The following is a 27,062-nucleotide window of genomic DNA, read 5'->3' as shown; positions in this document are numbered from 1 at the left end:
CAGAAACAACTCTTTAAATTAGATAGAGGACAGAAATTTTACCAAATTCAATGTGACTCTTTTTAGAGATGAGAAAACAGGATTTCCAAGTGTACAGTTATGAATTCACAACTTCAGATATCATTTACATTGCCTGGTTATCACATCATGCCAACTCAAAGATGAACAAAAATATAAACTTTCATAAAAGAACTGAAATATATCTGTTTTTACTAAAGCAATGACAAGATACATATTTTTACATTTTGCAGGTTGTATATCCTCATATTTAACCAACTACAATGAAAACTGTGTCATTATTCCCTGAGCAATACAGTATAACAACTAACAGAATTTATCATGTAGTACATATGTAAGCTGTTTAAAGTAGTGGGAGGATGTTGTCTATATTTTATATGCAAATATTATGCCATTTTATGTAAGAGACTTAAACATCTACAGATTTTTGCTATCTGTATGTTGGGAGTGGGGGAGATCATGAAAATAATTCCTGTAGATGGCTGTAATTTCATTTTAACTACAGGTGACACCAAAAAGTTCAGAGTCCTGTAGGTTCATAGAGAAGGTTGAGATTACGTTGACTAGGAAAACAAGAGGTTTAATTTTATTTAGAAAATAATGTATGTTCTATTTCCTTACTTAGTAATTTTTGCTGTCTTTACTTATTTGCTCCATATGTTTTAAGTGTTCCTAATGCAGCTTTAAAACAAGCCCTTTTATTTTATACCCTGCACCCATAAGTTTCTGGTAGCATATTTTATCCTTGTAGTACTAATGATAATAATATGTAGCATGTATGTTCTTTGTCATGGAATCAATAAATATTAATTTATTTATTTCTTACATCAAATCTCTGAGATAGGAACACTTCTTCATGAATTGATGTTTTCTTTTCATTCTATTCACCTACTTCATATTCACACACCCGATGGGGGATTAAGTATAGGAAAAAGAGTGAGTGTAAGGCACAGCTAGTTGTACTTTAAGATACGATTATGCCATGCAGGATTTTTTTTTAGTTATACATTAGTTTCTCATATTCCTCAATAAAGAAGCCAGGCTAGTATGTACTATCCTGAGAGATGAATGCTATAAAACACAGGCTATATATAATATTCCAGATGTCTTTTATTTTTCTAATGCTACCTATAATGTCATTGATAATTTGCATATAAAAATCCATTTAGACCATGTATGACGATACATATCTATAAACTCTTAACTGGGAATATTGAGGTAACTGGATTGAGAGTTGAACCGCCAGCCTAGTGAGACCCTCTTTCAAAAAAATAAAATATAAGACACTTAACTATGTGCATACTAAAAGAATGACTCAGAGATGTTTGCTTAAATAAAGATATTTAGCTGGGCAACAGTGGCTAGTAATCCTAGCTACTCAGGATGCTGAGATCTGAGGATCGCATTTTAAAGCCAGGCTGGGCAGGAACATCCGTGAGAATCTTATCTCCAATTAGCCACCAGAAAACGAAGTGGCGCTGTGGCTCAATTGGTAGAGTGCTTTGAGCTGAAGAGCTCAGGGACAGAGCCCAGGTCCAGAGTTCAAGATCTATGACCAATAAATAAATAAATAAAGGATATTTAGAAATGAAAAACATACAACTTCATCTTTTGTTTAGCTTCCTTTGGACTCCTTCATTTTAATTGCTATAAATGAGATACATTATTTACTGCAGACATGGTAATGATGCTTTGTATTATGTAACATTTCCATCCTCAATCCCACTGTCTCATTTCTTATGCATACTTACAGCACTTTAGTGAGGTAAGTATGTGGCAAGTATCATGAATTTTATTTTCCAGATGGAGAAAAATCAAGTCACAAGGAAACTGATGTTTTTCTTTTATATAGTCTTATCAAGTAGAGAAAGAGGCAACCTAAGCTACTAAAGTAGGAATAGTGCATTTTAGGAAGTTTACTTTTGTATATTCCACCTATCATTAGAGCAAGTTTGTTACCTTTAAATTGTCCACATGGAATTTTGTTTTGTCTATTCATAAGAATAGAAAACATTACACTGTTCTGTTTTTTCCTTCCTCGTTAGGTCAGCAGCAAGGACAAGATGGAGTGAAAGTCCAGCAAGCTACTATAGCTCCTGTAACGGTGGCAGTTGGAGGAATTGCTAATGCAACGATAGGTGCTGTTAGTCCTGACCAACTCACGCAAGTGCATTTGCAGCAAGGCCAGCAGACTTCCGATCAAGAGGTGCAACCTGGCAAGAGGCTTCGAAGAGTTGCTTGTTCATGTCCTAATTGTAGGGAAGGAGAAGGAAGGTAAATACTCTGTTTTCAACTCTTCCTCTCTTGAAACCATAAAGTCTTTTTCTACATACTTTGATTACTGATAACTCATTCTTTTTTAGCCCTGAAGTTAAAATATAACTTTATGAAGGAAGTTATGTTGAGCTATTCCAGAAGTGATTTGAGTACTCTATTTGTGCTTCTTACATTTTTGAAGTGGATTTCTTTTTTACTTATTTTACTAGTTACACATTTTAAACATCATTATGATATAAAACTAATTCGTATACCATATCATTTACCTATTTGAAGCATATAATTTGGTGTTTTTAAAAGTACTCAGATTCTGAACACTGGTGGCTCATGCCTGTAGTCCTAGCTATTCAGGCTGAAATCTGAGGATCAAGGTTCAAAATCAGCTCAGCAAGAAACTCTGAGACATATCTCCAATTAATGCCACAGAAGCCAAGATGGAGATATGGTTCAAGTGGTAGAGTGATATCCTTGAGCAAAAATGCTCAGAGTTGGTGCCCAGGCCATGAATTTTAAGCCACGGACCAGCACATTCGTCCGTCCATCCATCCATCCATACATACATATATATGTACATGATTCTCATTTCTAATTAACCATCAAACACCAGAAGCACCAAAAATAGAGCTGTGGCTCAAGTGATAGAGAACTAGCTTTGAGCAAAATGGTTCAGGAACACTGCCCAGACCCTGAGTTCAAGTCCCAGAATCAGCAACCTCTCAAAAATAATAAATAAAAATAAATATATATTCACAGACTTCTACATCTTTCACCATTTTATTTATATGTCCCTCAATTCTCCCAGGTCTAGGCTACTACTAACTTTAAACTTTTATTCATTTATAGATCTGCCTGTTCTGGACATTACATATAATTGGAATTATGTATGTGTTTTTTTGTGACTGGCATCTTTCATTTAGCATGTATTTTCAGCTTTCAGCCATATGATAATTTGATCACTACTTGATCTTTATTAACTAACAATATTATAGACATAAAGGATTTTATCACATTGCTTGATGGACATTTTTTCCCCTATCGACTATTATGAATAACACAATAGTGTTATGAAAACACAATAGTGTTTGTGTGGTCATGACCATTTTCATTTCTTTTGTGTACATATCAAGGGATGGAATTACTGAATCATGTGGAAACTCTTTGTGTAATATTTTAACAATTCTGTGACTTTTCCAAAGCAGCTGAACCATTTTACCTTCCAAGTTAGGGTTCTAGTTTCTCTATACCATTGCTGGTTCTTGTCATTTTTTTTATTACAGTCATAACAGTGGACCAGAAAGTGGCATTTCAGTGTGTTATCATTGGCATTTGCCTTTTGATTAAGCATTCCTGATGATTGAGCATCTTTTCATGTGCTTCTTGATCAATTCTGTATTTTTGGGAGAAATACATGATAAGATCCCTTTTCCCTTTTTAATTACATTGTTTTAAAATTGTTGAATTGTTATTTTTTTCTATAAATCCCTTACAATAGTTTGCAGATACTGTCTGTATTGTGTAAGTGTCTGCATACTGTCTTTATACTGTTCTTTGAAGAACAAAAGTTCTAGAAATGCAGGGTTTTTTCCTCCCCTCACCCTTTAATTGCTTCTGCTCTTGGTGTCATTGTAAGATTCTGTTGCCAAATCTGTCATGAAAATTCCTTGCTTTGAGTATTTTACAGTTTTTAATTTATATTTAGATCTCTGATTGACTCCTGGTTAAATTTTGTGCATGGTGTAAGGTAAAAATCTATTGAAAAGCATTTATTGAAAAGACTATCTTTTCCACATTAAGTAATGTTGGCACCCTTGTAAAAGTTAGTTGACAATATACACATGGGGTATATTTCTGAACTCGGAATCCCATTTCTTTGATCTATATGTCTTTCTTTATGCTAGTGCTATACTGCCTGTCTTTGTAGTGACTTTGGAAGTCTGGAAATATGAATCATTCCACTTTGCTATTATTCCAAATTATTTGAACTGTTTTTTTTGTTGTTTTTTGTTTTGTCAGTTGTGGGGCTTGAACTCTGGGCCTGGGTGCTGTCCCTCAGCTCTTCAGCTCAAGGCAAGCGCTCTACCACTTGAGCCACAGCGCCACTTCCGGTTTTCTGGTGGTTTATTGGAGATAAGGAGTCTCCGGGACTTTCCTGCCCGGGCTGGTTTTGAACTGCAATCCTCAGGTCTCAGCCTCCTGAGTAGCTAGGATTACAGGCGTGAGCCACCTGCACCCAGCTATTTGAACTGTTTTGAAGCCTTTGCAAATGAGGTGAATTTTAGCATTAGCTTTTCAGTTTTTACAAAGATGCTAGATGGGATTCTGGTGTAAATTATATTGAAGCTGTTGTTCCATTGGGTGATTAACAGTAATAATCTTTTGCTCCATGGAAATTTACTTGTCTTTACTTAGTTCATTAATACTTTTTAGATTTTAGAGTATAAATTTTCATGTTTATTAAACTTGTTTCTGATATTTTTCTCAATATTATGCATACAACTGTTTTCTTGATTTGGTTTATTCCAGGTGTACAGAAAATATTCTTGTTTTGTTGAATTTTATATCTTGTACCTTCTGACTAGTTTTTCATTTTAGTACTTTTCTTAGGATTTCTGTATGTAAGATAATGATATCTGTAAATTGAGACAGTTTTATTTTAACTTCCTTTTCACTCTGGAGAATGTCAGTTGTTTTTTTCCTTTTGCCTAATTGGCTTGTCTAGGATCTCCAGTCCAATGTTATGTACAAGGAACGTAAATACACATCCTTCTTTTGTTTCTGATTTTAGGGAAAGGCATCAATTCTTCTTTTTTTTTTTTTTTTTTTGTCGGTCGTGGGGGCTTGAACTCTGGGCCTGGGCGCTGTCCCTCAGCTCTTCAGCTCAAGGCGAGCGCTCTACCACTTGAGCTACAGCGCCACTTCCGGTTTTGGTTTATTGGAGATAGGAGTCTCACAGTCTCTCCTGCCCGGGCTGGCTTTGAACCGCGATCCTCAGATCTCAGCCTCCTGAGTAGCTAGGATTACAGGCTTGAGCCACCAGCGCCCGGCCCAATTCTTCTTTTAAATGTAAGATTTGCCCTGAGGTCCATAATCAAGTTGTGAAAGATCTCTTCTTTTCATGTTTTGTTGACTTTTTTTTCAAAAAACCCACTTTTGTTAAAATCATAAGAATATTTAATTGCATCAGATGCGTTCCTGCATTTATTAGAAACATGTGCATTTTGGTATTTTATTACATCATTATACATTACATTAATTGATTGTTCCATGTGAGAGCATTTATGCAGTCTTGAGATAAATCCAAGTTGGTCATGGCATGTAATTCTTTTTTATATGCTGGATTCTGTTTGCTAATTTTTGTTCTTTTATTTTTTGAAATGGGTCTCACTATGTAGCCCAGGTTGGCTCTCATAATCAGCCTGCCTCAGCCTCCCGAAGACTGGGTTTTCAGGCATGAGCCACCACATCCGCTTAGCTTGCTAGTATTTGTTCAGGATTTTTGAGTCTGTATTATTAAGAAATAGAATTTGTCGTTTTTCTTTTCTTGTAATATCTTTTTCTGGTTTTAATGATAGGAATATGGCTTTTTAGAATGAGTTATGTAGGACATGTTCTCTGCTGTTTTTGAAAATTCTAAACTATGTAATTGCAGCTTACTTGGAATATATAGAAAAATAGACAATCTGTACTGAAAAACAACTTTTTTGTATAATCATAGGTCTCAATGTATATATATTATGTATGTATATATGTATGTATATACATACATATATGCATACATAAATCCATCTACACACATATATACGTACATATACACATATGTATATATGTTTTCCAGTACCAGGGTTTGAATTCAAGACCTTATGCTTACTTGGCTGCCACTATACCACTTAAAGTGTACCTCCAACACTACTTTTATGCTTGTTATTTTGTAGATAGTCTCATGGACTTTTCTGCCTGGGATGGCTTCAGACTATGAAGTTTCAGTGTCCTGAGTGTTTAAGCTTACAGGCTGGAGTCTCTGGCACTCAGCATGTGTATCTTCCTTTTTAAACTTAAATCTTAACATTTCTTCATATTATTAAGAAAGATAAGTGTTATTAATCTTTGTTTTCTGTCACCTTGTACATGTAACTTCTTTTTTTTTTTTTAATGAGACAAGGTCTTGCTGTATTGCCTGTGGTACCTAGGCTGGCCTCAAATTTGGCAGTCTCCTGTCTAGCTGGTAAAGGGTGACATTGTGCCTCAGTGGTACAACATTTGCCTAGCATATTTGAGACCCTGGGTTTAGTATTCCCATCAATTCTCCCTACAAAAGGTAGCTAGACTAGAGCTATAGTCACTTGGCATTGTACCTGGCTTAGAATTATGAACATTCTGAGACTTGCAGTTTTCTTATGAAAAAATTAATATCTATTCATTGCAAAAATTAAAGCATAGACAAAATTTAAAAATCCCATAATTCTACCATGGACAAATCACTATTGTACTATATTGTATCTCTGTTGAGACTGTTTAGTTGTTGTAGTTTTTTATGTGTCCTAAACTCAGAACAGTACCTGCAGATGGGCCTGGACTTTGCCTTTATTCAGAACTATTCTTGGTGTGTTTTATTTGTTAACACGTCTTGGTAATATTTATTTTGAACAAATTTGTTTGACTTTCATGAATTGTAAACTCTTATTTCCTCATATTATCTCTAGAACCACACAAGTTTCTCATTTGTTAGTAGCCTTGTTGGTCATCTGAAAAGAATTGTTCTTGCTTGGAAAATTTTCCTTTTAGCTTTCTTTTTTCAAATTGTATTCATTTGTTTATTTGTATTATCTCTAATTGTACAAAGAAGTTTCTATTTAACCTGTCATTTTTTTAAATATGTTTTTTATTGAAAAAATAGCCTACAGAATTGTTACCTCCTCCTTTGTTTTTCCCTTACCATCCCTTCCCTACCCTTCTCCCCAACTCCTCTCCTCCTTTCCCCCACAAGTTGTAAAGTTCATTTTCAACATAGTGTCTTGTACATCTCATTGTTACAGTGGGTCAACCTGTAACCCTATTTAAGCATTTTATTTTTTCCCTTCCCCTCCCCAAATTAGAAAAGTGTATATACAAGATGCAGGGCACTGGAATCAAATACAATGAAAAGAGGGGTTATACCATGGGGGAAAGAGCATACAAAAGAAACAAAAAAATCACATAGTACATTGTAAGTATGTTAGAAACAATAGCAAGAAAGATAAAACCACTTAGGTCCCCTGTCTTGGATTCATTTCACTTAACATCATCTTATATATTCATATGTACATAGCTTTTGATCTTTTCTGCTTGTCCTAGACATCTACTAGTTATTGCAAATAAAAGAAACCATGGGACCTATATTTCTTGGGGCGTGGCTTACTTCACTTAGTATAATTTTTCCAAGTCTTTCCATTTCCTAACAAATGGGGCAGTGCCATTCTTTCTGATGGAGGCATAGAATTCCATTTTATCTATATACCACATAACATGTCAGTTTGTTTTTTTTTTTTTTTTGGTTGGTCATGGGGCTTGAACTCTGGGCTTGGGCACTGCCCCTGCGCTCTTCAGCTCAAGGTGAGTGCTCTACCTACCGCTTGAGCCACAGCACCACTTCCTAGGTTTTTTTTTTTTTTTTTTTTTTTATCAGTGTCATTGTTCCATCATTCTTCTCTATCTCTCCCAATCCTGCCTACCCCCTCAAGTTACCTGGTTCCATTTTCACATATGTTCATTGAGTATTATAATTTCATTTGCCCACCATTCCTGTCTGTGTTTATCTGCTCCCCACTGCCCCCCCTTTAAGTTCTACTCCCCTCAGAGAAGACATGTTTCAGTTCCCTGCTATTCCTTTTTTTAAAGCTGTATGTTAATTGTTCAAAGAAAATACACCATTGGTATCTACCCCTGAATATACCATATTTTAGTGAGTTCGATTAGTATATATGCATATGACCCAGTATATGCTTTCATGTATGTTTATATTTTATATCTAACTTCCACATGAGAGAAAATGTGCCCTTATCTGTTCATTCTTCTTGATGGATGAATAAAATGCATATATATATATATATATGCACACACATACATGTATATATTCCTATATACATGTATGTGTGTATATAAAATCAGTCATATTGTAGGACATCTGGGTCATTTCTATAACTTGGCTATGGTGAATGGCACAGCAATGAAAATGGGTATGCAAGTGTTTTTATTGTATCCTTCTATAGTGGTTGCACTAATCTACATTTCTCACTAACAGTGCAATAGAGTTCCCCCACTGCATCCTTGCCAGCATTTGTTGTTGTTTGTACTTATGATAATGGCCTTTCTTACTGGAGTGAGATAGAATTTGTATGGTTTTGGTTTGTATTTCCTTTATAACCCAGAGATGTTGAACATTTCTTCATGTGTTATTGACCATTCAAACTTCTTCTGAGAGGAATCTATTTAGTTCTTTTGTTTTTTGGTAGGTGGGGGTTAGTTGTGGGGCTTGAATTCAAGGCCTAGGCATTGTCCCTGAGCTCTTTTGTTCAAGGCTACACTCTGCCACTTTGAGCCACAGTGCCACTTCTGTTTTCTGGTGATTAATTGGAGATAAGAGTCTCATGGACTTTTCTGCCTGGGCTGGCTTTGAACCACCAACTTCAACTCTTAGTCTCCTGAGTAGCTAGGATGACAGGTATGAGCAACTGGTGCCTGGCTTGCCTGTTTATTAATTATTCTTTGGGGGTTTCATTTTTTGATTTCCTTTCAATGAGTTGCATTTTCTGGTTATTGAGCCCTGTCAGACCTTTAACTGGCAATGATTTTTCCCTTACACTGTCTTTTTAGTTTAGTTACTGTATCCTTAATTGTGTTGAAACTTTTTAGTCTTTGTAATCCCATTTGTGGCTTCTCCTATTTGCTAAGTCCTTGGAATTTTCAGGAGGTTGTAGTTTTATATTTTGAACAAGTTTTGTTTTAAATATTTTTGGAATTCACCAGTAGAGCTATTTTTAGTTGATTTTAGACTTTTCTTATAGGTAGTTGTGATGATTAATTCAGTCTCTTAAGTTTGGTTTGATTGGATGTCCTTTTCTTTAGTAAATATTGTGCCTTTCTATGAATTGTTCCATCTCACCTAAATTATTGGCATAATGTTGTAAAACGTTTATAACCTTTAATTTTTTTAAGGCTCGTGGTAACTTTCCCTTTTTTGTGATTCAATTAAGTAACTCTTCCCTTTTTTTCCGCCCCCCCCGACTGAAGTTTATTTTATTGACCTCTAAGAATCTGTGTTTGGCATTTATTCTGTTTCTCCCTAGAGCTTATTCCTCCTGTTTCTTCCCATGCTTCTATCTGGCTAACTGTCCAATCTAAAATTTAGCCAGATGTCCAAAGAACCTATAAATCTTTCCCCAGATACTTTCTATGACAATTTACTTGTTTTGAAAGCACTCTTTGGCTTGAACTTCTTCACCTTTGTTTCAGTTTTGTTGCAAGTATTAGTTCCTTTTGGGAAAGACTTGGAGCTCTGATGGTATGCTTCTCATTCTGGCTATAAGTACTGAGTCATGTTTCTCAGACCTAGAGACTAGACAGTAGCACATTTCTGAGTAGCACTCTGTTCTAGGAACTGAGTGCTTGGAAAATGAGTAGTAAGGCTGCCGCAGGGCTATTGCAAGGGCAGAAATAGAGCTCTCCCATCTTAGAAACTCTTATTGTGTGACTTGAACAGGCCACGGCCCACCTTAACCATAACATTTTTGTTTTTTTCTGTGCTTGTTCTGAGGCTTGTGCTCAAGGCCCTGGGCTCTGTCCTTGGGTTTTTTTCCCTAAGGCTAGCCACAGTTCCCCTTAAGGTTTTTAGTGGCTAATTGGAGATGGAGTCTCATGGACTTTCCTGTGTGAGCTGGCTTTGAGCTATGACCCACAGATCTCACCCTCCTGAGTAGTTCATGATTACACATGTAAGCCACCAGCACCTGACCACCCATAGCACTTTTATTATGCCACAGCCAAAGTAGAATTTATGCCCCTGGGTTGGATGCTGGGTGGAAGAGGGAGTCATACTTTGAGTCACACTCACCTGGAACTTAGCCTTAGCAAGGTGCCTGGGGGTAGTATAGAAATGCTATGTTTTGCCCCTCCTAGGGAGATACCCCTCTGACTGGGAATTAGGAGGAAGGGAAACGTGTTCCTGGGTACACACCATTCTATAATTTTCCCCTGTCATGGACATTGGAGAGACAAGGCAAGGAATAAGTCTTGATTTAGAGCCACAGACTTTCACTGTACTTACCCAGAGCTGTTAAAGTTTTTGTTTGCTGTTATTTGTTCCTGGGCTCATGTCCAGATACTTTAAATGGTATTTTTGTTTGTTGTTTTATAATTTTCACCACTTTTGCTGGGAAATTCAGTCTGTGGAACTCCTTACTCTATCATGCTAGAAGTAAAACTCTACACTTTTGATTGGAATTAGCCATGCTTTTGGTATGTTAGAGGAAACTTTGAAGGGCTTGACAAGTTTAAAGAAATTATTTTAGCTGGATGTGGTGGGGCATGGCTATATTTAAAAACTTCAGAGGAAGGAGTAGGAGGACCTTCGAGGAAGGAGGATGGTGAGTCCAGGGATAGCCAGAGCTACCTAGAGAAACCCAGTCTAAAAAATAACCAAGGGAAAAGCTTACTAGGGAACGAATATGTTCTGTAGTAAACATAAGCTCTGAGGTCAGTATATTTTAATGGCAGTTTTGAGTTGAGTACTCAGCTCTCTTTTTTTCTTCTTCTAATTTAAAGTTTTCAGACTTCGTACTTGCTTTATGATCAACCTTATCCAGAAAAGCATCACTTAATCCTGTTAAGTCCCTTTTATTTTTTTGAGAAGTAGAAGCCCAGTTTGGAAAGTGTAATGAATGTGTTGTTATTTTTGTTAGGGGCAGTAATGAACCAGGAAAGAAGAAACAACATATCTGCCATATTGAAGGGTGTGGGAAAGTTTATGGCAAAACATCTCACCTCCGAGCACATCTCCGCTGGCATACTGGGGAACGGCCTTTTATATGCAACTGGATGTTTTGTGGCAAAAGATTCACAAGGAGTGACGAGCTTCAGAGACATAGAAGAACCCATACAGGTTAGTTGCTTTATTTTACACCTTGTACCTTTTTATTCATTTTTTCTAGTGCTCCCAGGAAAGTTGTAGTGGTAGGTTAGCTATTACATTGGAAATAGGCAAATTGAAACAAAAGAATTCACTATAATGATGTTGAAGATAAAATTTTTTTAAACTAATGTCTTAAGATACATTATATACTCCTTTTTACATGACCTAGAATTGCTTAAATAGATAAGAATGAAATTGCATTATGATGTTAATGATGAACTTGGGTTTCTTTTTGGCCTTTACAAATCCAGAAAATTCATCAAAATACCAAGACTCATATAGCATATAGGCATCTGACTGTTACACAGATTGGCAGCTGTGGATACTATATTTTCTGTTTTTTTTTTTTCCGGTAAAACAACTTACTTTACATAGTCAGTATTGAATACAACTTTTCAGTATATTTTTACTACCTGCACACATTATCATGAATCTATATAAAAGAATATTTTGTGTGGATTATGAAATGTTACATAAATGATTTATTACAGAATAATTCTACTAACTATGGTTTGAGATTTATGTAAGTTCATTTATGTTTGTTGCATGTATGCATTTCTTTTAAGAGTGATGAAGTATTCTGCCAGGTGCCAGTAGCTCACATCTGTAATTCTAGCTACACAGGAGACTGAGACCTGTAAGATCCAGGTCCAACACCAGCCTGGGAGAATTATCTGCAAGACTCAAGTCTCTAGTTAACTAGCAAAAATCCTGTCTGGCTCTGCACGTACTTTTATAATAACTAAAAAAATAATTCTAGGCTGGAATTATGGCTCAAGTGGTAGAGCACTAGTTGTGAGCAAGACAGCTGGGCAAACATGAGGCCCTGAATTTAATCCCCAGTGTTGGGGAAAATAAGAAGCTTTGTAATATTAAATCACATGACTACTGTTAATCTATTGCCCACATTATTAAGGCTGTTGCTAAGTATTTTGCTGCTAGAAAGTAGGAAACATGCATATGAAGTGGAATTATTTATTGAATCATAAGAAATCTATCAGTTCGGTTATAGATAATAGCTAGAGAGTCTCTAAAGTGACTAGTTTATAATCTCTACCTTGCTAGTGTGATTAGTAGTTTCCACTTAACTGTATGCTCACCAGGCTTGTCAGATCTCAGAAGTTTTTGTCTAATTAATATGATTCCTATTTTTTAAAATTTGAACTTTTAGTGATTATCAGTGAGATGAAGCAGCTTGTAATGTGTGTATTAGTTTCATTATTTTCTGCTCATTATTCTGTTTCTTATTCATTTGGATTGCATTCTCTTTTTTTGTTGTTTTTTTTAAATGGTACTGATATTTGAATTCAGCTCCTCTCACTTGCTAGTTTAATGCTACCACTGTACCAAGCCTTCATTCCTTTCTTTTTCTTATTTATATAATTCATATGTTACAGTTTTACCCTATGTTTGTATTATCTTTTGTCATATAAAGGTTTCACACTTTAGATATAAACCTTCGATTTTATTTTTTTAAGTGTTTTAGTGTTTTTGGACTTTTTTTTTTTGTCAGTTGTGGAGTTTAATCTTGGGACTTGGGGACTGTCCATGAGCTCTTTTGCTCAATGGTAGCTAGCACTCTGCCATTTTGAGCCACAATGTCACTTCCAATTTTCTGATAGTTAATTGGAGGATAAGAGTCTCATAGACTTTCCTTCCTGGGCTGGCTTTGAACCTTGTTCCCCAGATCTCAGCCTCCTGAGTAGCTAGGATTACAGGCATGAGCCACCAGCACCCAGTGGGTTTTTTTGGGTTTGTTTTTTGAAATTTAAAAAAAAACAACATTTTCTTCTGATAGCGTTATGAAGTTTTCCTTTTGCTTGTTTTTCTTAAACATCATGAATTTTTAGTTTTAGTTTTATTAGTATATGTTAGTTGTTAAATGGGGTTTTCATTGTGACATTTCCACACATGTAAACAGTGTGACCCTGTACATTATCCTTACTCTCCCCTATCCTTCTATCATCATTGCTGTATTTCATACATGCAAATATATTACTTTGACCATATTTACACCAATTTACCCTCTTCATTAGCCCTTCTTCCTCCCATCTGATCTATTTCATGTTCTTGAACTTTCTTTTTAAAGTGTATATTAATTACACCAAAGGCTTTCACTATTTTAGAGCTACATATATTATATTTTGCTCAGAATAATCCTCCCTTTTGCTTTCTTTCCCCCCTGCCCCTCCTGAAATTTTTATTGACAGCTTTCATTGACATTTCTCAAGCCATTTGCAGTGAAACTTGCATCCTCCATCTTTCTTTGCAGCATTCATCCTCCATCTTTTTTTCTGTTATCTTCCTACATCAATAGTTGCAATCAAATTCTGTGTGTGTGTGTGTGTATAAATTTGTGTGTGCGCATGTGCATGTGTGTGGTATATATGCATATTGATAAGTATGTTCTTTAGGTCTAGTTTCTCCATGTGAATGAAAACAAAGTTTGGCTTACCTTGTTCAACATGATGTTCTCAATTTCCTTCCATTTTTCTTTATGTTTACATAATATTCTATGGTTTATTTGTACCATGTCTCTTACCCATTCATCTGTTGTTGAGCACTTCAGCCAATTCCATCCTTTGGTTATTGTGAACAGTGCTGCAATAAACATGGCTCTGCAAGTATCATTCATGTATGATTTGCATTTCTTCAGATACACAATAGTAGTATGGCAAGGGCATAAGGTAGGTCTAGTTTTAGTTCTTTGAAGAACCTTTGTACTGATTTCAGTAATAGTTGTGCTACTTTACATTTGTACAAGCAAATATCCCTTTTCTTCTCATTCTTGCCAAATTTGTTGTTCGTTTTCTTGATGGATGCAATTCTGATGGGATGAGATGGAGTTTTAATGTGGTTTTTAATTTGCATTTCCTTTGTAGCTAAGGATTTTGAACATTTCTTCATGTATCAGCCATTTGTATTTCTTTTGTGAAAACTGTTAGTTTGCCCATTTAATAGTTGGGTAATTTATTTGTTCTTTTGCTGTTTAATTTGAGTTTTTTGTTTATTGTGGATATTAATCCAGTATCTGTTAAATAATTGGTAAAGATTTTCTCCCATTCAGTAGGTTGTCTTTTGGTTCTGGTAATTGTTTTCTTTTTTGTACAGATGCTTTTTAATTTGATGCAGTCTCAATTACCAATTGTTACTCTTATTTTCTAGGCACTTGAAGTTCTATACTGCAAATAAACACTTGTGCCTGTAACTTCCAAGATTTCCCCAATGTTTTCCTGTATTAGATTTACAAATTCAGATCTTAATTTAAAGATCTTTTATCCTTTTGAATTTGATTTTTGTACAGGGAGGTGTAAGGGTCAATCAGTTTCCTGCAATTGGATAATCAGTTTTTCGAGCACCATATGTTGAAAGTTAGATGGTTCTGTAGAGGTGTGGTTTGGTTTCCTGGTCTTTTCTAGTGTTCCATTGGTCTTTAGGTCTGTTTTTCTGCCAGTACCAGACTGGTTTTGTTATTATGGTTCTATAGTATAATTTGAAGTCTGGTTTGTGATGTCTCCAATGTTGCTTTTTTTTACTCAGAATTCCTTTTGCTATTAAGGGTTTTTTAATGTGTCCATATTAATTTCTGGTTTGATTTTTCTGTTTCTGTTAAGAATGACATTGGGACTTCAATGTATATTACATTGAATCTGTAGGTTGTTTTTGGCAGTACTCTTCTGTCACTCCATGGACATTGAGTGTCTCTCAATCTTTTGGTGTCTTCAATTTCTTTCTTTAAGGTTTTATACTTTTCATTGTAGAAGTCTTTGACTTCCTTGGCTAAGTTAATTACTTAGGTGTTTTATTGTTGCTGAATATAACTATTTTCTGGATTTCTCTTTAAGCCTATTCATTGTTGGTTTATAGACTAGCTAGTTTTTTTTAGGTATTGATTTTACATATTGCTGTGTTGCTGAAGGCATCAAATCTAGAAGTTTTTGGTGTTATCTGTAGAGTCTATTCTCTGCCTATTTCAATCTTTATTTCTTTCTTCTGGCTTATTTCTCTGGCTAGGAATTCTAATACCACATTGAAAAAGAATAGGGAGAGTAGACACCCTTAACTCCTTTCTGACTTTAGGGGAAATTATTTTTCCTCTAGTTTTTTTTTTAATTTTTCCTCTAGGTTTCTTTTATATAACCTTTATTAAGTTCCTTCTGTTTTTAGTTTCTTTAAAAATTTTATTATAAAAAAGGGCATTGAATTTGTCAAAGGCTTTTACTGTGTCAAATAAGATCATTTAATTTTTTTATTTTTATTTTTTTACCCTTAATACAGTAGCAGTTCTTGAACACTGTACCTCTTGCTCCTTACTTGGCTTTTTATGCTCAGGGCTTGCACTCTACCAGATGAGCCATGCTACTAGCATGATGGTTATGTAGTGTGTGTGTGTGTGTTTTTTTACTTTTGTTCTGTTTATGTAATGTGTTACATTTATTAATTGGCATATGTTGAAGCATCCTTGCTTCCCTTGGATGAAACAAACCTGATTATGGTTTATGTTCTTTTAAAGATACTATTGAATGAAGTTGGCAAGAATTTAACTGAGAATTTTTACGTTGGTATTCAACAAAGATCTTGGTCTGTAATTCTCTTTTTTTGTTGTTACATTTTAATATTTGCTTTATAGAATGAATTTGTTATCATTCCTTCCCTTTCTATTTAATGGAAGAGTTTGAGAAGTTTTGATGTTTTAAAGGATTGAGTAGAATTCTACTATGATGATTCTATTTGGTTTTGAAGGTTTTGTTCTTGTTGTTGTTTTGAGACTATTACTGATCAATCTCATTGCTTGTATTTGATTTTTTTATAATTATGATAAAGTTAAATTACAAGTATTTTTAAATTATTTTTCTTCTGTATTGAAAACCATTTTTCCCTTTTGTAAAATTCTTATTTGTGGTAGTTGAGGTTCAAATCAAGTACCGTGTACACTAGACAGGCTCTCAGTCATTTGAGTCCCATCCTGGTCCTCTGCCTTAGTTACTTCCAGATAAAGTCTCACTTTTCCTCTCACTTTATACCTCCCCAGCATCAGGGATGGTAGTAACACCACATATTATGCCTAGCCTTTTCTTTGTGAAGGAGGTATTATGAACATTTGCCCAGCCTGGCTTCAAACCATGATCTTCCCAATCTCTAACTCCCAAATAGCTAGGATTACAGACTTGAGCCACTTTGCCTGCCATGGAAAACCATATCCTAATTTATTCCAATCAATTTATAACAACACTTTTCTGATATACTACACCCTATTACGTATGGCTCATTTTCTGAGTTCTGTATTTTGAAGCTTTAAATAAACATTTTTTAATTTTTTATTATAAAGGTGTATGGAGGACTAACAGTTATAGAAGTTAGGTTAAAAAGTACATTTCTTTTCCCACAATGTTACTACCCCTTCCCTTGCTTTCTCTCAGTCTTTCTCTCCCATCCCCACCCACAAGTTGTGTAGTTCATTTTCAATATGGTGTCTAGTGGGTACCACTATTGATTTGTTCACCCTTTATCCCTCCATTTTTGTGTCCACCTCTTACCCTCCCAAAGACAGATAAATGAACAAGCAAGGCAAAAAGAAAAGAAAAACAACAACGAAGAAAAAAACCTCATTTCCATTTACTGGCATTTGAAGCTTTTATATACTTGTCAGTTCCTATTCCAGTATCATACTATTTTAATTCCTTCATGCTATATTAAGTTTTGACATGTGGTAGGGAATTTTAAAAAAATTTTAGATCTGAACTCTCACCCTCTCTATTGAGAACATGTCTGGTTCATATTCATTATTTGACTTCTGAATAAATTAATTTGAATAAATTTTGACTTAGGCTAACATTTGCGTGGGTACATGTGGAATAAAAGGAAGATTAAAACCAATATTTTCTTAATAGGCTACCGTGCATTCAATAAACATGAATGTACTAGTTCATTTGATTATAAGAACAAAGGTGTGAAATTTAAAAAAAAATAGCTCCACATAAAGATTAGAAAATAGTCTCAAGAGAGCTGTGGTTGGAGCTCAGTGGTAGAGAGTTTGCCTGGTATGACAAGGTCCTGGAAGGAAGGAAAAAGAAGGGGGAGGGATGGAAGAGAGAAAGAAAATAATTTCAGAAAAGGGAAAAAGTATGTCAATTACAAATCATAACTATAACATTATGCAGTTTGACATTCAAATGAGTATTAGTCTACTGCTCAGTTCCTTAGTTATCATTATACTTAAAACTATGAACTTCTGGGCTGGGAAGGTGGCTCAGTGGTAGAGCACTTGTCTTGCATGCCTGAGGCCCTGGGTTCGATTCCTCAGCACCACATAAGCAGAAAAAAAAGCCAGAAGTGGCACTGTGGCTCAAGTGGTAGAGCGCCAGCCTTAAGCTGAAGAGCTGAGGGACAGCGCCTAGGCCCAGAGTACAGGCCCCACGACCAGACCCCCCCGCCCCCCAAAAAACTATGAACTTCTGAAAAACATAAAAAAATTTCCATATTATCTGGGGCTTCTAGTCACCTCACTACTCATTGGCAAATATGATGTGAATATGTTTGTTCTAGAAAAGCATTGTCCTTTATATCCATATGAGAAGATGCAATGTTTCTCCCTTGGTTAACAGAGAGGTAGGTCAGAGAAGCCAAAAAAAAAAAAAAATCAACACTTGTTTGATTTGTAAAGTCGCATTGTGATTGCATCATTATGTTTCAGGGGAAAAAGAAGTTTATAAAGTCCTCTAAGTCACACATCTACACTCACAAAACATAAAACAATTTATTAAAGGGTTTAGATATACCAAATATTACTGATTTGAGTTTTTAAAAATATGATCATTAATCCATATCATTGTTCATCTAGTAGCCTGATAATTCAGAATTAAATTTATGCTTATTGTTACGAAGTTATTTAGTTAAAACATGTTAGAGACTAGGGATGTAGCTTAACTGAGTGCCTGCCTGTGTGCCTGAACAAAACATGGTAATGCTAAAAAATTTATCCGTTTGCTAAGTATCAGCATACTTACAAATGTGTGGTGGTTTCTAAGTGCTTATTTGTTGAAATCAATATGAAATAAATGTTCATTAAGCAAAGAATATATACTGAAACCTTGATTATTCATGGCAAGGACTATTTAATATCTTGCCTCTACTACCAGTACAAACACATTGATTCAAAATAAATGAATAAAAGAGTTGCTATTAATCACTGCTGAAAATAATGAAGATCTGTTTACTTTTAGAAGAAAATGTGAGTTCTTCAAAATGATACATGTGTGCATACTTTAAAAAATCAAATTTTGCTGGGCGCTGGTGGCTCATGCCTGTAATCCCAGCAACACAGGAAGCTGAGATATGAGAATCACATTCCAAGCCAGCCCAGGCAGCAGAAACCACCAGAAAACCAGAAGTGATGCCTGTGGTTCAAGTGGTAGAGTGCTAGCCCTGAGCTGAAGCGCTGAGGGACAACACCCCAGGCCCAGAGTTCAAGCCCCATGACTGACAAAAAAATTTTAAAAAATCAAATTTTGTAAAAGACCTTACAGTGGTGAGGAAGCTCTTTTTCCATTTCCTGTTCTCTCCAGGAAAAAACTTTCCTTCCCCCAGTACTGGGAATTGAACTTAGAACCTCATACTAGACATGGATTATCTCTTGAGCCACATGTCATTCCTTCTGCTCTTTATTTTTTGGATAGGATCACAAGCCTTGAACAATTTCTGCATTTTGTTTTTCCTCTGAGGACTATCACATATATAAATAATATATTAAAGGTTATATCTTTATTATTAGTCACTGCCTATTGACTTAATTGTTTTAAGAGTTAAGAATTTAATGTGTTTTGCAGCATTTGAAGGCACTGTTGTTTTGTATTGGATAAAGACATGTAAGTTGGTGGTGGAATGTGTTAGGATGCATAAGGTCCTGGGTTTGAGATCCAACATCACAAAAAAAGAAAGAAAAATTGTTAAATAAAATGTTTTGCAGGGCTGGTGGCTCATGCCTGTAATCCTAGCTACTCAAGAGTCTGAGATCTAAGGATCGTGGTTCAAAGCCAGCCTGGGCAGGAAAGACAGTGGCTCTGTGGCTCAAATGGTAGAGCACTCACCTTGAACTGAAGAGCTGAGAGTGTCCGGGCCCAGAGTTGAAGCCACACAACCAACCAACCCCCCCCCCCCAAAAAAAAAAATGTTTTGCAGGGCTAACAGTACTCTTGATTCACCACTTTATAATGTGAATGTTACCATGTGTCCTTCATTTCCCATCCTTGTTACCTCTGAATGTTTCTCATCTAAAAGTTTTCCATTTCTTTCTCTTGAAATTAAAATGCTTGTATTTTCTTCACTAAGCACTAATCTCTGCTTAGTGAAGTAGCAAATTAGCAAATATTTTCATTGTGACCATGAATGTACTGTTTTAGGTTTCTTGGTTTCTTAATTTCTTTTTTATTCTTTCATTGTCTTCATCACCTTTCTCCTTCAGTTATTTTTTTTCAAAAGTAATCAATTTCACATACTTTGCCCTTATTGTAGAGTTGTGCCATGGTTCTTATTGGGCTTGGACTGATTCTTCTATGGTATTATTTATTGGATAGTTGTAATCTTGAGGTTTTTCTCTTTTTTTGTAATGGGCTTGAACACAGGGCTTCATGCTCTTGCTTGACTTTATGGTTCATGGCAAGCACTCTACTACTTGAGATGTGCCTTTAATTCTAGCTTTTTGTTAGTTACTTGGAGATAAGAAGTTCTTGAATTTGTCTGCCTAGGCTGGTGTCAAACCTAGAGTCTCAGATCTCAACCTCCTGAGTAGCTAAGATTATAGGCTTGAGACTTACCTTTCCTGGTTTGGATCTCTTTTTGGCTCTCAAGAGCTCATATTTTCATTTTTCTCAGTTTACTCCCTTGGTTGCTGGAAAACATTGTGAGATGCTGGCTAACATAAAGAAAAGCAATTTTGTCCGTTGTGTTTGTTTGTTTGTTTGAATTCACGACCTGGTTTCTGGCTAGAGTGACACTCTGCCATTTAAGCCATGCCCTAGAGTTTATAACTTTCTGCAGGAAACAAGTTGACTCTGCTTGAAGATGTTCCCTTGTTTGATCATTTCTATTCTAGTTTTCAGAAAGAGCAATGAAATTGTTTTGTTGATGACATTCTTCCCTATTCTTCTTGTTATAGATTTCACCACCACCCCCTTTTCGCCTAACAGGTTTCTTGATGGGGCGAACAAATGAACAGTTATGATTATATTGCTGTATTAAATCATAAATATATTAATCATAATAGTTAAAAATGATATTACCAAATGAATATAATTTGAAATAAATGTAAATATTTGATATGTTCATCTATTAGTATAGTTTTAACTTTTTTGAATATTTTGTTATAAACATTGCACACTTACTGGACTACTTATTTGTCATTCATTCTTTGCTGAACAATAGATAGTCTAGGTCTGTTTTCTGATGATGATAAAACAAGGTTACATCTTCAACCATGTATTTAGTTCTTTCACACCAGCTAAGAAAAACTCTAAAATAGCAATCTAAAACCTTTTGTACAACTGAAAATGGGTTTTTCATGTACTGTAATGATATTATTTCATAAAATGTGGTAACAAATTATTGTATTCAAAATATAGCTTCATATAAACATGTGTAAATTTGTCATTGCCACTGATTATAAACTTAAGCAGACATGAAAGATTGGAATTTCTATATTTCTAAATATGGAGAACTATGTATGAATAGATTAAAACTGAAACTCTATTGGTTGTATTAAAGTTTTAGTCTAGAATTACTTATTTATTTATTTATTCTTTTTGTCGATTGTGGGACCTGAACTCTGGGCCTGGGAGCTGTCTCTCAGCTCTTCAGCTCAAAGCTAGCGCTCTACAACTTGAGCCACAGCACCACTTCTGGCTTTTTCTGCTTATGTGGTACTGATGAATCAAACCCAGGGCTTCATGCATGCAAGGCAAGCACTCTACCATTGAGCTACCTTCCCAGCCCCCTAGAATTGTTTTATATAGATGTTTAGTTAATATCAAAACTGGTGCCTTTGAATCTCAGCCAAAATTGATAAATCTATCTCAGACTGTTTGCATTAAATACAAAAAAACTCTGGATAGAGTGTGATATTTTTAAGTATCTAGATGATGGTGAAAGGTAAGCAATATCACACAATTGCAATAAAATCAAACTAGAATAAGTGCACAACTGAGATTAGTTTCACAGATTTTTCTCCCTTCTTTGTCTATCAGGTTTGATCTTGTACTGCATAGCAGATTCAGACAGGAAAAAAAAATGGTAGGAGAAGCTTCCTGTATCTAGCTAGAAAAACAAGCAAGAGCCTTTGTGCTTCAACGCCAGTGTAATTTGAAGACTGTACTGCAGTAGTTTCAGCATAGAAACCCTAAAAATCTTTTAAAATACTCAGATCTGTGCTAGAGTATCCAGGAAATGGGACTTTTATTTCTCAGTTAATTTAAGTGGGAGGGTTGTCATTTTTCCCTTATATAATTTTTCCTTCAAAGCTAATCCCATATATACTGTAAGTATAACGTAGTATAGGAGGCCTCAGAGAAATCTGGCTGGGTGACTATAGGAACCAGATAAAGGGAAGAAAGCATGTTAGAATGTGTGGAGGAAATTTTGGAGACAAAGAAAAATGGATCACATATTCTGTATGTAAACCAAGAAGTTCTGGTCTCAACTTAGAGTTGTATGTGTGCATAGGACACACACAAAGAACCATTGCAAAAATACCAACACCTAATTCCCATATCAAAGCCTTTGTAAAATGAATTGATGTTGAAACAACAAGGCAGCTTTAAGAAAGCAATATGAAATGTTGATCTGAATATATGGACTGATTTGCCTGCTGTAACACACACACACACACACACACACACACAATTTCCAGCGTTGTTTTAGTAGACTTATAGTCTCCACACATAATATCCAAATGTCCAGAATACAGTCCAAAGTTGTTGAACATTTTATGAACCAAGTATAGTTGACTATTTCTCAAAGGAAAAGAAAATCAGCAAATACCAAAATGATCCAGATTTTGAAGTTTGTAAGACTGAGAAGTATCTATGTTCCATGCTTCATGGAATAGAAGTAAACATAATCAAATTCATAGGAAAAAATTCTCAGCAGAGAAGTTGGAACTCTTAAAATAGAATTAGGAACTGGGCACTGATGGTGGTTCACACATGTAACCCATTAACTACCCAAAAAAAGCTGGAAAAAGAGATATGGCTCAAGTGATAGAGCAATACCCTCAAGCAAAACAGTTAAGGACCCGGGACCCAGGCTCTGAGTTCAAGTCCTGCTATTGGTGCAAATACGTGTGAATGTGTGCATACACGGACGCACATACAGAGAGGAGAGAGGGGAACTAGGTGGAAATTAATTGAAAAAGATACAGTATTCAAAGTAAAAAAGTGTCAGGTGCTCAATAGACAAATAAAAGAGGAAAGGGTGAGTGAGGTTGAAATAACATCACTAGAAATTAGAAAATTTGAAAAACAGAGGAAGAAGATTGGGGAAATAAAAAATGAACTGGAGTAATCTTAGCTACAGGAGACTAAGATCTGAGGATTTTTTACAGTAAACTACCAAAAAAAACCTGAAAGTAGAACTGTAGCTCAGGTGGTAGTGTACTAGTTTTGAGCAAAAGAAGCTCAGAGACAGCACCTAGGCCCTGAGTTCAAACCCCAGGACTGGCACAAAAAAAAAAAGAAAGAGAATGAAAGAAAAGAGAAAAGAACAGGACCTATAGCAATAAAAGTTCTAAAATGTGTGTCTTTGAGCTTCCATAAGAAAGGAGATTGCTGTAGGGAAAAATTTGAAATGGCTTGGATTTCCCATAGTAGATATCAAATATAATTTCAGGAAGCTCCTTGAATTCCAAAAGGAACTGGAAGAAAACTGAAAAAGAACTTCCTGGACTTATAATCAGTCTTCAGAAAATAAAAAAGAACAGAAGGCAAAAGAAAAATGACACATTTTTTTATATATGATAGACTAAAAATCTGAGTGATAAGCAGATTTCTCCTCAGAAAGTATGGAGACCTGCAGGAAAAAACTGTCAACCTATCACTTTAGCCAATAAAAGTATCCTCAGTAATCAAAGCAAAATAACAACATTTTTAAATAAAAGAAAACTAAGAAGATTTGAAATCTTCTAAAAGAAATGCTAAAGTTGTTCTTACTGTTAAAAATAAATGTTACTAGAAACTAGAAATTAAATAATAAAAGTTAAAAATATAACTCAGAAGTATTAATTCCATATCTGACAGAGTCTTATAGACTTTATTCTATATATTACAATATTAAAACAATATTTAAATAATCCAAAGGAAAAGAAGTAACCGAAAAATGAGAAATGAATATAGGAATGGAAAACAAGTTAGGAGGATAGGCTTAGTTCTAGTCAAATTAATAATGAAATGCAAATGGTCAAAACATTAATTTAAAAGAATGGGATTGTTGGTTGGCTTTGTTTAGAAGAGTCAACTGGGTAGGCATTAAAATTTGCTTTAAAGCATACTTGCTAGGCACTGGTGCACGCGCCTGTAATCCTTAGGAGGCTGAGATCTGAGGATCATGGTTCAAAGCCAGCCAAACAGGAAAGTCCATGAGGCTCTTATCTCCAATTAACCACCAGAAAACTGGAAGTGGCACTATGACTTAAGTGGTAGAGCATTTACCTTGTGCTGAAGAGCTCAGGACAGTGCCCAGGCTCAGAGTTCAAGTCCCACAAATGACCAAAAGAAAAAGAAAAAAGCATACTCCATACATTAAAACTTACTCTAAAGTGTATTCTAGCAGAATATATATTTTATCCAAGAATACAAGGAAGACTATATTTTGGGCCATAGAACACACCATAATAAATCATACAAAGTGTGATTTCAAGTTGTATGCCAGTGATTTATGCCTATAATCTTAACTGTTCAGGAGACTGGGATCTAAAGAATTGTGGTTCAAAATAGAGTCAGCAAAGAAGTCCTCAAAAATCCATTTCTAAAAATAACTAGCAAAAAAGCAGACTGGAATTCTGGCTCTTGTGGTAGAATATCAACCCATCAAGTAAGCACTGAGTTCAGAACCTGTTACTTGCAAAAAATAAGAAATAAAGCATGCTTTCAGATTATAATTGAGCTAAACTTGAAATATAAATAACAAAAATATCCAACTGGGAATTAAACAGCACATTTCTGAATACTCCCTAGGTCAAGAAAAGTCTTGGGAAATTAGAAAATACCTTCAACTGAAAGAAAACACAACATAATTAAATTTGTAGAATGCAGGTAAAGCAGTATTCAAGTGAATTCATAACACTAAGTCCTCCCATTGATTTTTATATTAAAAAATTTAGCTAGGCACTACTTGGCTCACACCTATAATCCTTGCTAATCAGAAGGCTGAGATCTAAGGATCTCAGTTTAAAATCAGCCTAGGTTGGAAAATCCATGAGAGTCTTATGCTCAGCTACCAAAGAAGCTGGAAATAGAACTGTGGCTCAAATGGTTAGAGTGCTAGTATTGAGTAGAAAAGCTTAGGAACAGTGCCCAGACCCTGAATTTATGCCCCCAGACCAGTGTGCACTTGCGTGCATGTACACACTTACACACATACACACACAGTTTTAAGTTAATCATTAAAAACTTTTCACTTATAAAAGTGAAATTCCAAAACAAAGTTAAATAAAAAAGGAAAATGAAGTGAAAATAGAAAATCAGTAGTGGGGGGGGGCAATCAAACAAACATTTGGAAGAGAATTGGAATGTGGAGTTTGTTGCCATTTGGTTGACACATCCTTTCCCATTCCCCTACCCTCTGGAAGTAGTGCTAGGCATCAGACCCTGGGAAGGTATCATGCATGTGCTATACCACTGAGATAAACTGTACTCAGCCCCTCAACCCCAAATCTGGTTTGCTGAAGTACTCTAGCCAGTTTATTCTAGAACCTTTATCAGCATCTCAAAAATAGATATTAAATGATCAATAAATGAATATTGTATATAACTCTACCCCTTACATTTCAGAAGTATCTCTTTAAAAAGGTATGTATCTGCTAATACCTGCTTGTGAAGAAATAGGCAAGAGTTAGAGCAGCAAAATTAAGTTGCACATGATTTCAGTACAGCTAGAGAAGTCAAACTAGCCCAGCAATAACTTCATTTAAAAAAAAATGAGAAAGAAATAGATCCCATCAATAGCCCTATAGCCCAGATGATATTATTGTTTAATTATACAATTTGAGGAAGTATCGGGCTGGGAAGGTGGCTCAGTGGTAGAGTGCCTGAAGCCTTGGGTTCAGTTCCTCAGCACCACATAAGCAAAAAGAAAAAAGCCGGAAGTGGCACTATGGCTCAAGTGGTAGAGCGCTAGCCTTGAGCTGAAGAGCTGAGGGACAGCGCCCAGGCCCAGAGTTCAGGCCCTACAACCGGACCCAAAAAAAAAAAAACCAAAACAATTTGAGGAAGTATTTCTTCTTTAATACCAGTTCTATATAGTCTGTTTCTGAAAATGAATCATGAGGAAATATTTACCAACTCATTGTATCAGGCTCATATTATAACAAACCAATGGAAACACTACAGAAGAGTGTTAGGAATTTAAATGTTAATATTCTCAAAAAAATATTAACAAACTAAAACCAGCAATATATAGAAAGGATAATACATCAGCACTAAATAGAGTCACTCCAGGAATAAAGCCTGTTTCAACAGATGAAAATCAGTTAGACAGTATAATTTACCATATTAATGATAAAAAATTACATAATTACTAAAGTTCTGTGTCTATTCAGTGTTTTTTGTTGTTGCTTAGCCAGTCCTGGGGCTTAAACTCTGGGCCTGGGTGCTGTCCCTGAGCCTGTTTGTGCTCAAGGCTATCTCTACACTTGAGCCACAATACCACTTCTTGCTTTTTCTGAGTATTTTATTGGAGATAAGATTCTCATGGATTTTCCCACCTGGACTGGTTTCAAACTGTGATCCTCAGATCTTAGCCTCCTGAGTAGCTAGTATTACAGGCATGAGCCACCGGCACCCAGTTCAGTGTTTATTTTATTAAAATGTTCAACAAACTGAGCTTAAGAAAACATCACAAATTAAGTGGCTTGAAATAACATTTATTATTTCATAGTTTCTTTAAGTCAGAAGTCCAACTGGGCTCATTGAAATGTCCTATTTCGCTTTTGCTGAAATTCCTATTTAGCTTCTCATAGACCTGAAATCAAGGTGTCAGCAGGGCTGCATTTCCTCCTACAGGCACTAGAGAAAAACCTGCTTCCAAACTTATTTACTGTCAGTTAAATTCATCTCTTTGTTGTTGTTGGACTTAAGTCCCCTTCTTTGTTGGCTATCAACTAAGGGTACTTTTGCTCTTGAAGGCTCATATTTTTCTCATAGTTGGCCACATGTCCTCCTCCAGCAACACAGGTCAGGTCCTTCTCATAGTTCTAAACTGCAGAAAGTTCTGCTTTGAACAAATCATGTAATCAGATTAGGCCCACACAGATAATTCAGAATAATTGTCCTGTATTGTCTTCCATAACCTTCGACACATGTATAAAAAACACTATTACCATGTAAACACAATGTATTTA

At 35.5% G+C, this 27,062-nt stretch overlaps 1 protein-coding gene across 3 annotated transcripts in view; it reads left to right on the top strand.

Moving 5' to 3' along the window:
- Positions 1-27,062, top strand: part of Sp4 (Sp4 transcription factor) — a 90,586-nt gene that overhangs the window by 58,364 nt on the left and 5,160 nt on the right. For all 3 annotated transcript variants that reach the window (XM_013024048.1, XM_013024046.1, XM_013024047.1), the window contains exons 4-5: positions 2,064-2,292; positions 11,229-11,428. In XM_013024048.1, coding sequence (XP_012879502.1) covers positions 2,064-2,292; positions 11,229-11,428 — 429 coding nt within the window. The remainder of the gene's footprint in view (positions 1-2,063; positions 2,293-11,228; positions 11,429-27,062) is intronic.

This window comes from Dipodomys ordii, unplaced genomic scaffold, assembly GCF_000151885.1.
Source record: "Dipodomys ordii isolate 6190 unplaced genomic scaffold, Dord_2.0 Scaffold72, whole genome shotgun sequence".
Lineage (NCBI taxonomy): Eukaryota > Metazoa > Chordata > Mammalia > Rodentia > Heteromyidae > Dipodomys > Dipodomys ordii.
Note: the sequence above shows the minus strand (reverse complement) of the source record. Positions and strands in the feature narration are given on the sequence as shown.